Raw genomic sequence first — 16338 nt, 5'->3', positions numbered from 1 at the left:
GGGGAACGGAGCCAGGCAGGCTCGGACACAAAACACCAAGGACAGCGCCCTGGGAGGGAGGGGACACAGATGCCACCTAGCCCCACTCGCTACACGCGCGCCCCTAGCCACTCCGGAAGGTCCCTCTGAGGCCAGGACACGTGCAGCAGGAAAGGCGAGAGAAGACAGGGAAGGAAGAAGAGCCATGCAGGCAAGGAGGCTGGAGGCCACAGGGCTGCCAGCTCACGATCGGTCAGACCAGAGTCCAAGCGGGGAAGAGATGCTTGCCCCCAGCCCCCTTCCTGCCAAGTAACCTGCTGTTCTGAAATCAGAGACCGGGCCCCGCGTGGTGGGCACTGGCACTCCACCTGGGACGAGACGTGAACACGAGCCCCCATCAAGAAGCTGCAAGAGTGCAGTCACGTCACGACCGACAGAAGCTGCGAGCCCCCAGCTGGGAGGAGCCGCCAGGAGGGGGCCCGGCTCGGACAGCCAGCCACGCAGCGACGGCAGGGAGCAGGCGGCCGTGGCTGATGGGTTAATACAGAAGAGAACGTGGACGAGATGCTGGGCAGAGACCGAGTTCAAAAAGAAAAGCAAACAAGGAAGACAGAGATCGATGCTGAAAGAAGAGAGATGACAAAGCCAGGACAGCAGAGACCACCCAGAGGGCCCCACGCAGCGGAGCCCCACTGAGCGCGGCCCACACGGCGGAGCCCGGCACGACACACCCGCACGGCCACGAGCGTTCTGGGGCCACTGGGCCGAGCCTGGGCTCCCAACTCCAGACCACTGTGGGGCACAAAGACCAGCGGACAGCGAGCAGGATTCTGGGGCCACCCCAGACTAGAATCCGCATGAGAAGACCTGGGCAGAGGCCCTTGCTTGACCTGCAGCGCCTGGCATGCAAGCCCAACCCCGCAAGCCCCCGGAGGGCGAGGGGCCGTCGGCTCCCACCCCGCCCGATGCCTGCCACCTACTGAACCCCGCCAGGCGCACACTCACCCAGCGCTGCCTTCCGACGGGAGACGTGCAGCTACTTGCCGTGGTGCTCGAAAGGAATGCTATTCTGAGGTGGGGGGAAAAGACAGCTGTTGGTAAGGGTTCCCCAGGCTGGACCAGAACGTGAGACCCTCCTGCATCTGAAGGTGCTTCCTTGCCTCACCTCAACCAAGTCTGCAAACACAGGCCGGGCTGCTAGGGGGACCCCAGGACCACGCAGGAGCTCAGGCTCGCCCCTCGAGAACGGCCCCCGGACACACGGCCGCTCCTCGAGGGTGGGTCTGTCAGTGATGCTGACGAGGGGCCAGGACAGACCCTGCCGACCCCTTGGGCAGTAAGAGAACCAGATGCCCCGCGGCAGCCCCTCCAGCCGCAGCTCCCAGAGGCCTGTGCTGGGCAGGTGAAGAGGACAGCACCTCCCATGACACACAGACTGGACACAGTTCCTCACAGACGCAAGGAGAGGACGCGGCACAGACTGCACTGGGGGGTCACGGATTAAAGTCAGTCGGTCTGAAAGAACACCAGGGACCAGTACTACGTCCCACCGACAGTGCTGGACCAATGAGCACTTTCTCACAAAGAGAAAAACGTCACAAACAGGTTCACCCACCAGGAGCCCTTTAGTCTCCCCAATTTTCTGGCTGGAGAGGTCAGACTCCCAGCCAGGAGCTGGGAACATGGGACCGTGGTCCCGTGAGAAGCACGTGGGGGCGAGGAGGAGCAGCCAGGAGACAGGGCACGGGTTGAGGGGTGGCAAGAGGCTATGCACAGTCCTACTGAGGGTGAGCTGTGGCCTCGGACTGGGAGCCCCGCACAGGACACACCACCTCCTCCTTGGGGCGCGGGGGCCGTACAGAAAGTGGGTGGGAAGCGCCCCCACCGGGCGGCCGTGTGACTAAGGATGTGCACGTGCAGGGCTGCGGCTCGACCAGTGCGTCCGTGCTCCCCCTGTCCCCCCACTTTCTTAGGGGGCGGTGGTGAGAGGCCAGAGAATTGTAAAAGCTGGAGCCTTGGTGGACGGGGAGCCTTTCACAGTCTTTCAGAAGAGCACTCAAGGGTGACCAGGAGAACCCAAAGGGGAGAATCAGGAGGGCACCAGGGACACACCCTCAGGGGCTGTGTCCTCAGCATGAAGACCCTGAGAAACTGCCGGGGGTGACCAGGGGAAAAAGCGAAGGTGCTTCTGCAGGGCTACACCACCAAATCATATCTCTTCGGAGACCCATCCCTACCACTCAGGCCCACGTGAAAGGGGAGAAGGAGGGAGCGCGCACACGAGCGAGCAGACATGTCTGCGAGGTGGGACCTCGGGGCTGTGTTTGGTCGACGCCTGGGGCGGGGGCTGAGGCTGCACCCAGACCCTCGACAACCCAGCACCCTCAGCACCCTCTCTTTCCTTTCCCTCAACGGTCCTCAAAGCAAAAGACATTCTCCCATGTTTAAAAAAGGGCCTGCACCTTCCTCAGTCTCTGCTGGCCCAGGCATTCTGGGGCCACAGAGCCAGCAGCACACAGGGCTCGGGGACCCCAGGGCTCGTGGGAAGCAATGTGAAGCCTTCTCTGTGCCCCGTGGTGAGGGAGGGAGGGTGGGGCCAGGGGCCAAGAGAGGTCCAACCGCATTGCCTGGCCAGATCCCAGGTGATCAGACTACCTGTATCTTCAGTCTCTGTGAGAGACAGCTACCCTGTAAAAATCACCCATTTCCAGTAGAATCACCAGGAAATCAGAAGTGTCCAAGAGGAGAAGGTGTAGCTCAGTGGTAGAGTATGTAGCTCAGTGGTACCCAGCATGCACGAGGTCCTGGGTTCAATCCTCAGTACCTCCATTACAGATAAATAAATAAAAACCCAGTTACCACCCCCCCTAAATAAAAAATATATTAAAAAAAAAAAGTGGTAAAACTCTTACTGCTCCTGGTCAAGGGAAAGTGGTTGGGAGCACGCCCCCCCCCCAGCCCGGGCACGCCTCGTTCCTCTGCCTGAAGCCCAGCTAGACTGGACGCCAAAGGACTGCGGTCCTGGTAGTGCTTGCAGCCCCCGCCCTCCTAACCTGCACGCTCAACCCACCAAATTCACCCACAAGCTACACCCAGTGCCCCACAAGCGCTGGGGGGCCGGGTACCACATGAACCCGAGTGTCACAGTGAACCTGAGGAGGGCTCGCCCAGCACACAGCCCAGGGCCTTCCTGAGACCCTGCCCTGTCCAGCAGATACCACAGGGTCACCCGACCCCACCACCCACAGGAAGGGACCCCAAAAGCTGCTGGAGGAGAAGTATCAGTACAGAAAGGAAGAACTGCTCTGTCAAGAAAGGTGTGTGGTGAGTGCAGCCCAGTAACAGCGGCAGAAGAGAAGACGCGGCGAGCGGAGGTGGTTCTGGGGCCCGGGCCGCACCTCGCGGGCCTCGGAGCGTGCTCGCCGTCAGAGAGGAGACGGGAGCTCCTGCCCTGCGACACGCAGCCAGGTGCCAGGCTCTAAAAGGCCCCTGCCGACCACAGCACGCAGTGACTGCCAGCAGCACGCCGCCCCCACCCCCGATGGGCGCTGTGCTGGGGGCAGGCCCGGCTGGCAAGGACCAGGACAGAGTCTCCAGGCGGGCGTGCCGGTGACTGACGGCACGAGCAGGCGGGCGCTCCCCACCCAGCAGGGAAGACGGCCGAGCCTCCCAGACTGGCCTGCGGCCAGGGCCCCACGGAGGGCAGCAGAAGAGAGAAGTCCCCATTACATGTCCCAGCACAGTTGGGGGGTGAGCCCTGACCCCGCACAGCCAATCACTGAGATACTCAAATAGGGCCGAACAGCACCGAGGGGGCACCTTTCCCCCCGTCGGTTCAAATGCTCAGAGATGGGGAGGAAGGGGAGGAAGGGGAGGAAGGGAAGGAAGGGAAGCAGGAAAGCCTCTGAATCCCTCACCCACCCCGGCCTGGAGCCAGGAGACCAGACAACGCGGAGAAGTCAGAGGCCCGCAGCATGGGGCCTGCGGGGCGCGCACCTGTGAGGTGGACATGCGGGAGGTATCTTGCCGGCCTGTGAGGTCGGACGAGGAGATGTTGACCGGGGCGCCGCGGTGCAGCCGCATACTCACTTTCCGCTCTCTTTCCATGCCGGACACGGGCCGAGGAGAGGTGTTCGCTGGCAGAGAGGAAGACAGAGGCAGAAGTGAGGCCTCGGAAGGCCCCCCCACACTCCAGCATGGGCTCTCCACTGGGAACTGTGGTCGAGCAAGGACGCCTGCAGCCTCGGCACGGGGCACAGGACATGCTGCTGCAGCCCAGTACTGGGTCGGCACTAGCGACGCCAGCCTCGGGCCCGAGGAGGGTCACGACAGGCCCGTGAGGAGGGAGGGGTTCGTCGGGGGCTCTCCTTTCGTCACCAGGAGAACGTGAACAGCAACAGGGCTTGCAAGGAACTCAGCCCTTCAGGAGACCAACGAGGAAACAGATGTTCCCAAAGGCGCCGTCCCAGGCTGTTCCCGGGCCCCTCTAACCTCGGGAACAAGAATCAGCCAGAACAGGAATGCACACAGCTTGGCCCACGAGGCCCACCCGGTCCCCAGTCCCCACTCCCAGAGCCGGCTCCCCGCAAGGTCACACTGGAGGGGCCAGAGCAACCAACACACAGAACAGAAGCTGTTGCCTCAGAGCGGGAGGCTGCGGCACATCCAGCAGCCCCAAGACCACTCACCAGTGTGTGAGGTAGGGGTGAGGGGTGTGGGAGGAGCCACTTCCTGTGTCCCCCTCAGCCGGCCAGAGGCCGTGGAGGGGAGGCCGCGGGTGGCTGGATTTCGGGAGTGTCTCAAGCGTTCCTCTCGGTCCCGGCGTTCCCGCTCGGCATCGTCAGCTGCCCGGCTGGCTCCCTGAGAAGGAAAGAGGCAAAGACCTTAACTGAACTGGGTTTGCTGAAAAACCACCCCAGGCCTCTGGCTGCGAATTGAGCCAAGAAAACACCAGGGCATTGGGGACAAGACACGAAGCCATCTGGAGCCACGCACAAGTCCAACGCTCCTCCGCTGGACAGCCCCAGGCCGGTCCCGCACCCCTGCAAGGAGCAGAACAGGTGTCTCGGCCCTCGTCCCAACACAGCAAAAACCCACACACCAACAGCACCCGTGGGCCCTCTTCCTGAGCACCACAGGAATGGGCACCCATCTAGGTCAGAGGTGGCCGAACAGCACAAGTCGGGAAGCCTGTGAGGCAGGCGGGGGCGGCAGCACTCGGTGGGCTGAGGGGTCCAGCGGAATGCAGAGCCCCGGCCTGCGCGAGAGTCACATCGGCGCACACGCGAGTCGAGGGGCTGGCAGCCGGGCCTGTCCCAGGAAGGCGGTGTGGCGAGCACCGCCTCAGCCAGGTTTGCTCCTGCAACAGCTTGTTCTACATCGAACCACAAGCTCGGAGGCACCTGATTTTAAATGGTGACGCGAAGATTAACTGTCCTCGTAAAGGTTACCAGCACTTTAAGGCAAGGGTGTAAACTGAGCCCTCGTGGGCCAAAGGCAGCCCGTCTGTTTCTGTAAATAAAGTTTTCTCGGCATGGCCACCCCAACTTATCCCCGACCGCCCCGCAGTGCTCTGGTTACCAGTCAGGCGGTTGCAATGCCGTGCAGATGGGAAAGCTGAAATTATCTACTGTCTGGCCCTTCACACGAGAGGTCTGCCGAGCCCCTAAGAGGGATGACGATATCAGAACAGAGAACTTCAAGTGGCTCCGGCAGAAGGCCCACTCTGATGTTCAGACTCCAGGCGACCTGTGGCACCCTTCTCCAGGGGTCGGCCACCCTACCAGAGGGCACAGGCCAGGTCCAGGGCAGGTGGCCCTTGCTCCGGAGGCAGCAGCCACCCCTGCCACCGGGTCCCTTTACAAGCACCCCTGCACGGGCGAGGCCACGGGTACGGCCTCCTGCTCTGCATCCTCTGAAGAGGAGGTTCTGTTCCTCCATCACACTTGTCACCCTGGAAAGGTGCCACTTTCCGTCTTAAGCTCATAACTAAGTAGAACAAATTTTTAATCAAAGAGGTAAAGTAAATTCCCCCAAACCCTGGAATTCCAGCAGTGGTGCCCAAAGATTAATTAAATTCATACAATGGACCCAGGAACAGACGGCCTATTCTAGAAGGGAAACAGATTAAGGTCCAAGCTCTGCCCTCTCCACACCCTCAGCCCCAAGCAAGCGTATCTGTGCTCACAAGCTCACACCTGAGAAACCAAGGAAATCACATGAAGCTCATCCCAGGACCAAACGCACGCATAACACACAGGCCTCCCCAGCCGCCTGCCCCCTCGGAGGCCAGGCCCCAGCACGGGTCTATACCCTACCTCACGGCACACACACACCCTTGCGCAAGGAACGCGCAGGCCAGAACAGCCCCAACGCCTCGTCGTGATGTGGATCAAGTGACCTCAGTGTCAGGGTAGGAGCCCAGGCTCTAGGCAGACCTGCACTGCAGACTCAGCCCGTGCCCTGGGAGCCCCAGTCCCCAAGCCTCAGCCCCGCTCGGAGCGCCCCGGACGGGCCGGGGAGCCCCATCCACAGAGAAGTCGCTGGGCCCGCCGCACACTTACGAACTTGAGCATGTTCCAGTCGAACACGTAGTCGTAAGAGAAGCCCTGCCGGTGGAAGAGGTTGCGGAAGAGCTGGCGCAGGTAGGAGTAGTCGGGCTTGTCGTCGAAGCGCAGGGAGCGGCAGAAGTTCAGGTACGTGGCAAACTCAGCTGCGGGCACCGGGACACCTGGAGGTAGCTGGCGGTGCCGGCTACGAGCCGGCGTGGCGTCGCCAGCAGGACCCCTTCCCCCCAACACCACAGGCAGGCGCAAAGGACGGAGCCTAAAACCCCAGGGAGGGGCGGGAAGGACGGGGGTGAGAGAACCCAACACCACGGGGCCCTTATGCGGCGGGTGGGCCCACGAGAGCAAAAGGAAAACTCCAAGCTGCGGCCCGGGGAGGCAGGGAGCCCTAGGGCAGAGGGATGCAGCCGGGTACAGAGCAGACACCTGCCTGCTCTCCACGCTCCCCGCCACCACACAGGACCCTCCGAGCCTCGGAGGGCCCCCCGCCCGCGCTGGACACTCACAGGGGTAGCCTTTGCACAGCACCTCGATGGGCGTGGACATCTTCTTCTCGCTGATCCTCTCGTACTTCTGCCGCTTGGTGGCCGCCTTCAGTCCCTGCCAGGGCAGCGAGCCCAGGTTGAAGTACATGAGCACATAGCCCAGCGACTCCAGGTCGTCCCTCCGAGATTGCTCTGGGAAGAGAGGGCAGTGGTCAGGGCAGCGCGGGCCCCACAGATGCTCCCTGGGGACAGGAACTCAAAGCCCCAGGGAAGAACACCTCAACTCTTGTTTCCGAACGAGTCCCCATGACGTCCCGGGAGGCGCCTCACACTGAGATGGCGACGGCGTCACAGCCGCCTGCCAGGAAGCCCCGCAGCCCACAATGCAAGGTCTCAGGGCCTGGGAGCCAGTCTTTGCCACAGAGGGTGATTACAGGCTCCAGATTGGGGCCTCAGCGGGGCTGGCTTTCCCCAAGCTGGGAACAGGCGCCCAGGCCGCTGGGGGAGCTCACCGATGCCGAGGTGCGTGTTGATGGAGGCGTAGCGTGCCGTCCCGGTGAGGTTCTTGTTCTCGCGGTAGGGGATGTGCTGGTGGGTGCGGGCGTCCCGGTACTTCTTGGCCAGTCCGAAGTCGATGATGTACACCAGGTTGCCCTTCTTGCCCAGCCCCATGAGGAAGTTGTCCGGCTTCACGTCCCGGTGGATGAAGTTCTTCGAGTGAATGTACTCAATACGACTAATCTAGAGGGGAAGCACGGCGAGAGGTCACCCCAGAGCAGCGGCAGCCATGGGGAAGCAGCCCAGCACTCCCGCACCCTCGGTTCAGACAGGGGACTGAGCTGACCACCTCCAGCCCCACACCGGCTCTCAGGGAAGTGAACAGCCCATAACCTTATGTGACGCTGTCCTTTCGGGGCCAGGTCCCCAGGGAACCCAGGGCCCATTAAGGAGCTTCCGTTCTCTCCCGCTGCACAAGAGGCACTGAGGCAGAGAGAGCAGCCCTGGCACCCCACCAGGCTGAGCGCCCAAGCTGCCCTGCTCTGGACAGAAGTGAGCTCTTACCATTTGGTCAGCAAGAAGCAGGACAGTTTTGAGGCTGAATTTCCTGGAGCAAAAGTTGAAGAGGTCCTCTAGGCTGGGCCCCAGCAGCTCCATCACCATGACGTTGTAGTCCCCCTCCGCCCCGCACCACCGGATGGTGGGGATGCCCACTGTAAGAGAGCCACGTGTCAGCCCGCCTCTCCACCCGGGGTGGGGGGGAACCTGGCCCACCTGCCCATACGCTGTGACCGCTGCACAACAGACACTGACCAGGGTTAGGCAGGAGCAGTCGGAAGTGACACAGGGAAAGAACATGGTGCCAACTGCACAGGCAGAGAGGGGGGGACAGGGGCTCCGGAGAAGCGGCAGATATCCCCCCAACACCCAGCTTCCCCCTCGACGGTCATCCTACAACAGCGCAGGCGTGTGTCACAGTGCGTGTGTCAGCGTGTGAACCAATACTGACCAGTCACTAATCACAGCCTATTCACGTTTCTTCCCCCTCTTTTATTACACTGAAGCACAGCTAATCCACAACGCTGTGCCAGTTCCTAGTGTACGGCACAGTGATTTGGTCACACATGCGCACATGTATCCTTTTCCATGACACGTCATTACGAGACACTGAGTACAGCTCCCTGTGCAACACAGCAGGTCCTTGTCCTTTATCTGTCTTATATACAGCAATTTGTATCTGCACGTCCCAAACTCCCAACTGACCCCTCCCCGCCCCCACCCCAGGGTCCCCCAGGAGACACAGTCCTCCCGTCTCCTCTGGCCCCTCCCAGCTGACCAGGCTGTGCAGGGTGCCAGGCAGGGCCCTGCAGACCGCCCCTCTGCAGGGGGTCTGCTGCTCTCCCCATCATCAGTCTGGGCTGTGGGCTCGGGGCAGGGACACTGCGCAGGGAAGCGCCTGCCCGCGCGTGCGCTCAGGGTCCTGGCTGTGGGTGTGGAGGCGCCTTTGCCTGTGGCTGGGGCTGCCGCCAGGCATCTGCACCGCAGGGCTCCCCTTCTCTCACCCCATCCCGTTCCCTCGGGGGTGGGGGGTCTTGCACGCAGATTTCTCTCCCCTACCTACTCAGCACTTTTCCCACCAGTACGACCCACGAGTGAGCGAGCGTCTGTGTGCTCCGCCCCGCGCCCTGGTGCTCCGCCCCCTACTCTGCTGCTCAAAGCGCCCCGCCTTGGCTGCTGGGTGCTCCTCAGTGGCTCCTGTGGCCCTGAACTCCTGACTGCCGCAGGCTTTGTTTGTTATGAGCACTGCCTTACTTTCTGACACTACAAGATGCTAAATATTTTTAGTCTAGTTTCATAAGTTTTGGTATCAATAAGGCAACCTCCTTTCATTTCTCCAGTTAAGTATTTTAAGAGTACGTTTTACATTATCACAGGAGAACAAATTTAACAAATCCTTAGTTTATAAGGCGTGATGTAACATCAGGCCGCAGCCCACCACTGCACACAGACCAAGGACACCCACAAGTGACCCGCACCGTGCGCGCCTCCCTCCCCTCCCTCCTCTCACACTGCGCCCTGCCCCGCACAGCACTGCACCCCGGCTGCACTCCTAACAGCAAGCGCGCCGTCTATCACTTCGCTTGGAGGACAGAGCACATTTCACCTTCCTTCTGTCATCTGACTGTTCAGGGTTGCTTTTCCTATCATAAAACAGTGTGCTAAGCATATTCTTATGCACGTCCACTAGTGAAAATCCTTACACGTGAAATTCTCATTCGAATCTAGTCCCACGTATGACAAACACAGGATACGAACTACCTGACTGCACCAGCCACCGCAGGATAACCGCTTTACAACCCCACCAGAAACGAATGAGTTAGTTCCTACTCACGTAAGAGTCTTTCCAGAGTTCTTAAGTTTCATCAATCGAGTGAGTGGCTATAAAATGGTGTCTCAACGAACTACCTGGAATTTTTTTATTATTCATTGGCAGAGCATGCTTCCTCTTCTCTGAAATGCCTATGCATGTCTTTTGTCAATTTTTTCTATGAGGGTGTCTTTTTCCTATTTATAACAGTTCTTTTATAAATTCTGGACACTAAGTATCTTTGTTTTTACCTGAGGCAAGTATCTTTTCTTAGTTAACGGCCTGTTTTCTTACTTTCTTTTGCTGCAGTCTTTTGATGAAAAGAGGTACTAAATGTTAGCAGAGATAAACGCACCAACCTCTCTCTTTATGAGTAACGTTTCTGGCACCCTACGTGAGACCCTGAGCTCAGAATCAGGAAGAGATGTTACTTCTTAAAAATACTTCTACTTCCAGCCAAGGTGGCGCAAGGGGGACCCCACCCCCCTCACGCCCACAACAACCAGGAAGCGTGAACAAGCGACAACATACGAAAAGACACAGGCTTCTAGGCACTCAGCATGAGGCAATGAATGACACGGATCCCTCAGGCAGGACATGCCCCTGTCCTACCCGAGCACATGAGCAGAAAAACAAAAACGAAAGTGATGAAAGTAACTCAGCTCCATCTCGTAACTAAGCTGAGGCAGACTGGGAGGAGGGTAAGGTACCCAGCACACAAGGACGTGAAGCCGGCAGCTAGAGACGACCAGCCAGCAAAGAGGCAGAAACAGGACCCACCCCGCAGACAGTTGACACTAACTCCGATGTCAGAATCAGCACAGAAGGGCAATAAAATAATTACGAACACAAATTCCATGTCAGAAACAGTTCAACAAAGGCACGCACGAGAGAGACAGAGAAGACCCGACCTGACTTCTAGAGATGAAGACCACGACATCTAAGAGGACACGGTGCTGGGTGACGGCGCACGACGGAACTGCTGGGAAAGCAACAAGAGCCCAGTGGCTGTGGGACAGCGTCTGTGGGACAGCGTCAAGGCACCTGCCGTCTGTGTAACTGCAGCCCTGGGAGAGGGGAGGAGAGGGCAGGCCCCTGAAAGGAAGCGCTGCGGAAAGCAACAACCCTGCAGAGCTGGGGAGCTCGACAAGCCCCAGACGCGAGGACCGTGAAGAACAGGACACTAATGCACCTGACGGTCAAAGCGCTCACAACTAGTGATGGACAGATCATCCTGGAAGCAGCCAGAGAAAAAGAAGACACATTCGCACACAGCAGAGGAGCCCCTCTAACGCCTGAGAAAAGACCTGGCAATCTGCCCCAAAACACCTCCGCAGAGACATAATGAAGACATTTTCAGATGTAAGAAGCTGAGGACTCAATTGCCAGCACACCTACACCGTGACACATGGACATCCTTCAGGCAGGAGGTGGACGCTGCCACGTGAAGTCAGGGCTACAAAGACCAATGAAAAGCACCGGAAATAACAACCTAAGCACACGTATTTAAAAAAACTATATAAATTTACAAGATATGACAGATTAAACAAAAATAACACGAGGCAGCGTCGCAAGGGCGGATGCGTGCCAGCTCAGGCTCCGCTCCGCAGGAGGTGGCCTCCTGCCACTGGAGGACGTGACTGACCCGTCAGCGATGCACATGGTAAACCCTACCTCGGCCACAAAACAACAACACGGAGCGAGTTCAACAATTCAACACGGGCTCATCAGAAGAAAAATGATTAAGAAATGTAAAAAAACCTTGATTAATCCAAAATAAGGCAAAAAAGGAGGGAAAATGAAACAAAGACCAAATGAGACAAAGACTAACAGCAAACCTAATCTTGCCATTAGTCACGCTAGTGGCGTGTGAACAGTCTAAATGACCCAAACAAGGAAAACCTCTGCGGACGAGACAGAAGAGCAAGCACCAGCTTGCGCGCCGCCTGCAGTGATGCGCTTCAGACACAGCAGGTCACAGCTGCACAGTGAGTCCGCACACCAGCAGCAGGCGAGGGGCAGAGGGCTGCCGCGTGGGCTCCTGGCGCCGTGGCTGGCGCGGAGAGCTTCCGGGGAGGTCACCGCCACCTCACTGAAGCCGGCGTCCATCCATCAAGAGAACGCAACAATTCTAAGCACTTACGCAGCTGACAACAGAGCTTCAACATTCACGAAGCAGAATTGCAAGGAGACAGACAAGCCACAACCTAGCGGCAGACTTCACGAGGTCCTCGCAGTAGCAGAACCCACCTCCTTCTCAAGTGCACACGGGGCATTTATCCAGACACACCTCACTCTGGACATAAAACAAGCCTCAGTAAAGTCGTCAGAAGGGTTCAAGTTACGCAACACATATTCTCTGAAGAAGTGAGTAAGAGCTCTCTGGAAAATTCCCGAGGATATGGAAGCTAAAAAATACACCTCAAAATAACCCATGGATGAAGGATCAAGTCAAAAAGGGATGAGCATCTGAACTACATGGAGATGAAAACATATCAGGACTTATGAATGCTGCTCCAGGAGGGAAATTTACAGCCACGAAGCACCTCTCCTGGAAAAGACAGACCAACGATCTCAGCTTCCTCCGTAAGAAGATAGCTAATTAAACCCTAAGCCAACAGAAAGGAAATAAAAGATCACAGCAGAAACCAACGAAACAGAGAACAGAGATACAACAGAGAAAGTAACTGACACCAAAGCTGGTTCTCTGAGAAAATTATTGATCAATCTCTCAACAGACTGATCAAGAGAAAACAGAAGGCACAAATCACCAACACCAAGAGTGAGAGGTGACCTCACTAGGTTCTAGAAACATTACAAAGCTAGCAGGAAGCGTGATGAACATCTTCATGCCAATACCCTCAGTAACCTGGGTGAAGCGGACAGGTCAGAGACTCGCCTGCCGCTTACAGCGCGGCAGGACCCAGTGCGGTGTAGCAGCTTCTGAGAGGGAAAACAGGAGCCCACTTTGGACTCCATTCCTACACACTCCCCCAGGAGGAGGGGACGAGCAGCCACACAGACACCTGCACAAGAGCTCGCAGCAGCTTTGTCCGGAGTACCTGCAGGCAAGTACTCAGCTACTGCTGAGCTACAACCCGTCCAGAAAATCTGAAAGCTGCAGCCAACCCAGCTGCCCACGAACAGGTGCAAGACAGAGACAGACACACAGGGGAATACCTCTCAGCAACGAAAAGGAGTAACCACCAATGCACAAGTGAAATCTCAAAAATACACACAGTATTACTACTCGTACAGGGAACTCTAGGAAATGCAAACTAACTTAGGGTGACAGAAGCCGAGAAACGTGACCTGGGGACAGAGGGCGGGGGCAGAGGAACCACAAAGGGACCCAAAAACCTGGAGGGTGAAGGGTATGCACACCATCTTGATTATGGCAGTGGTTTCCCGAAGGCACACACACCGCAAAACTTCTCAAATGACGCGGTCAAAATAGATGAAGTCTGTTACACCTCAATGATGGCGATTTAAAAAATCAAGGTGCTCTTGTCTTGCTCTTCACAGTGAAATCTCCTGCTGCAGCTGGAAGTGGGTTTTGGGTGAGGTGAGGCAGGACTCCCAGTGTCCTCGGCACCGTGTTCAAAAGACCCCTCCCACCGATGGTGACACCACCATCTGCATGTCCCCAAGTGGGGGGCACAGCACCGTAGTCAACCACACGTGACACTCCGAACACTGACACAGCCCACACTCACACCTCCTCACCTGCGTGTCCCAATGACGTCCCTCACAGTGGCCCCCTACCCAGCATCCCATCTAGGACCAAGCACTGCCGTGTAGTCCCCATGCTTAGTCTAGAACAGTTTTTCCACCTTTCACCACAGACATTCTGAAGAGTTCAGGTCAGTTTTGTAGAATGGTTCTCAATTGGGAATTCAACCTGAAGTTGTGTCTGCATCCATCTCTGACCTCCGCCTAAGCCCATCAACACCAGAACCGAGGCTGCAAAGTGGGACTTTCCAACGGTTCCGTCTGCACTTCTGCGGAGCTTCACTGTGCATGAGCACACGTGTGAGACTCTGGACTCAGGAGTCCTCCTTCCCTCCTCGTGTCAACATCCGTTCCTCATTCTGTGGCTCTAACTGTCCCAAGGCTGGCCAACAGATGCCGCTTCAAGCTCGCTCCCGTGTCCTCTGGACTCGTGCCCCTCGGTTTCTGAGCACCTCTTTCCTTTCAGCCACGACCTGCTCCAGATTCGCCCTCTCTTCCTGCCCCACCCTGGGACCTCAGCTCCTCTGGGGAGGGAGTGATTCTAGAAGCCCCAATCCGGGTGCTGGGTTGTCACTGGCTCCAGGCACTTTCTGTGAGTGTGGTGTTCCCGTCTTGGTCACCCCGTCTCCCGGGGAGAAGAGCCCTGCTAGGCTGCAACTGGAATCTCACTGGACTCAGAGCAGCTCTGGGAGATGACATCTTGCTGAGTCTTTCTCTGCATGAAAAGAACGTCTCCACTAGTTCAAGTCCTCATCAGCATCCTCCAACAAAGTTTTTTATTTAACTTTTTTTTATTGTTATAGTCATTCTACAATGTTGTGTCAAATTCCAGTGTAGAGCACAATTTTTCAGTTATACATGAACATAGATACATTCATTGTCACATTCTCTTTCGCTGTGAGTCACAAGATCCTGTATATATTTCCCTGTGCTACACAGTACAATCTTGTTTACCTTTTCTGCATTTTGAAATCCCAGTCTGTCCCTTCCCACTCCAATAAAGTTTAATTTTTTTTCCTTTTTAAATTGAAAAAATTTTCTTTTATCCAATGACCTTTTGAAATTCTTCTGCACACTGGTCACACCTGGCTTATGATTTATCCCTGTTCCGTTTTACACTACTGTAAAGAGTATTTTAAGAACCATACTTTGGTCTCTGGACTTCACTGGGGCCAGTAACCACCTGTCCAAGGTCTAGGGGCCAGTGACCATGGGCTCTGTGTCCTAACAGCTGTTTGCAGGTTAGGGGCAAGGAGCCACAGCTCCTGTGGCTCCTCTCCCAAGGGGCAGAGGAGCCACAGCTGCTGTGCAGGGCCAGCACCTGGAAGTGGGTCACCATGCACTTGGGGTTTAGCTTCCTGTCCACGAAGAGCACGCTGGGGTCACACTTGACCTCCAAGTCAATGTCTTTTGAGCCCCCTAGTCAGCTGCACACACAAGGCTTCCAGAGTTTGGAGGGCGAGGCAGTGGAGCTGACCTTTCAAAGTCTGCCAAGGGTCTGGACTCACTCGTCTAGCGCCCTGGTGGGTGTTGTGTGTCAGGAGTGAGAGGTACCGAGGGGCAGGAGGAAGACGGGGGGAGACAGGCTGGGGAGGATATGGGGAGGTCTAGGCCAGTGCGCCAAGGAATCAAGCTGCTGCCCCCGCCACAGCACACCAGCCACATGGTGGCCCCAGCTTACAGGCAACGCCAATCTACTTCCAGGAAGAGGAGAGTGCAGCTCTACGAGGTCCAGAATGGAGCCACAGTGAGTGGGGCAGTCTTCTGTGCTTATAAGGGTTAGAGGAGCACAGTGGGGAAACAAGGGAAAGGTGGGTAAGGGCCTGGCCTTGGGTCTCAGGCATCACCCTTGGCAGGGGGCGGGGAGGGGCTCTGCGCAGGTGCCTGAGGCTGTCAGGGGCGTCCCCCCAGAGCCAGTGTATTTACTGGAGTCTTCACCCCAAATTTATAGCTTTTCAAAACGGCACTGAGAGATGGCTTCTCTCTAAAGGATATGCAGTGACAATTACTTCTTGTGTCGGAGCGAGGAGATTAAGTGCGAGATAGGAGCACAGGCCACTTGCTCTCCGGGAGGGGCCCTCAGTGCTGAGCAGGGTTTCCACACTGGCCTCCTCCGGACCCAGTGCCAAGGCAGGGTGGTGGGGCAGGGTGCAGGGGGCCGCTGGGCAAGGGGTTCAGAGGAGGGGCTCCTGCTCACCCGCTCTGGGCCAGCAGCACTTGCTTGCTGCTCCCTGGGGTCCCGCTTTCTCAGGATGCCAACTGCAGTAACTGTGTGTGCATCACCCGTCCTGTGTGTTAACTCTTCCCTCGATGCCAACGTTCTGAGGACTTCGGTCTCCGGTGCACGTTCAGGCAGGAGTGCTCTCGGGGGAGGCGGCAGGGGCCCCGGACTGCACAGCATGCGTACCTTTTGATGCCTTGCCACCGAGAACAATTTTTTGGAGGCCAGAACCTGATGAACCACCTCACTTTTGCCGATGAGACCTGGCTTCTCTGCCCCAGTGTCCTCTCGAACCCCCTCCATCTTCAGAGTTCCACGGGAGATAGGTCTGAACCATGCGGCCCCGTGACTTGATCTGCTCTGACTGGAAGACTGGGAATCGGCCTGGACAGGGAGGGCAGCATGGACAGGTCAGGAAGGCCGGGGCCGAATGAAGACGCCGCGAGGAAGCCGAGGCCGGGGCAGGGTTGTCTGTGATGAGGGATCCCG

General features: G+C 57.5%; 1 protein-coding gene across 4 annotated transcripts in view; it reads right to left on the bottom strand.

The window, feature by feature from the left end:
• CSNK1D (casein kinase 1 delta) overlaps positions 1–16338 on the bottom strand; it is a 33531-nt gene that overhangs the window by 5555 nt on the left and 11638 nt on the right. For 3 of the 4 annotated variants that reach the window (XM_032499155.1, XM_032499156.1, XM_032456495.1), the window contains exons 3-8: positions 8093–8241; positions 7543–7771; positions 7052–7222; positions 6543–6691; positions 4668–4839; positions 3976–4115 (exon numbers count right to left, since the gene is read on the bottom strand). In XM_032499155.1, coding sequence (XP_032355046.1) covers positions 3976–4115; positions 4668–4839; positions 6543–6691; positions 7052–7222; positions 7543–7771; positions 8093–8241 — 1010 coding nt within the window. Of the gene's footprint in view, positions 1–984; positions 1049–3975; positions 4116–4667; positions 4840–6542; positions 6692–7051; positions 7223–7542; positions 7772–8092; positions 8242–16338 lie in introns of all 4 variants that reach the window. The other variant, XM_032456496.1, reaches the window with a different exon arrangement.

Source organism: Camelus ferus, chromosome 16, assembly GCF_009834535.1.
Source record: "Camelus ferus isolate YT-003-E chromosome 16, BCGSAC_Cfer_1.0, whole genome shotgun sequence".
In the NCBI taxonomy this organism is placed as follows: domain Eukaryota; kingdom Metazoa; phylum Chordata; class Mammalia; order Artiodactyla; family Camelidae; genus Camelus; species Camelus ferus.
The sequence above is the reverse complement of the archived record's forward strand: the minus strand, read 5'-3'. Positions and strand labels throughout refer to the sequence as shown.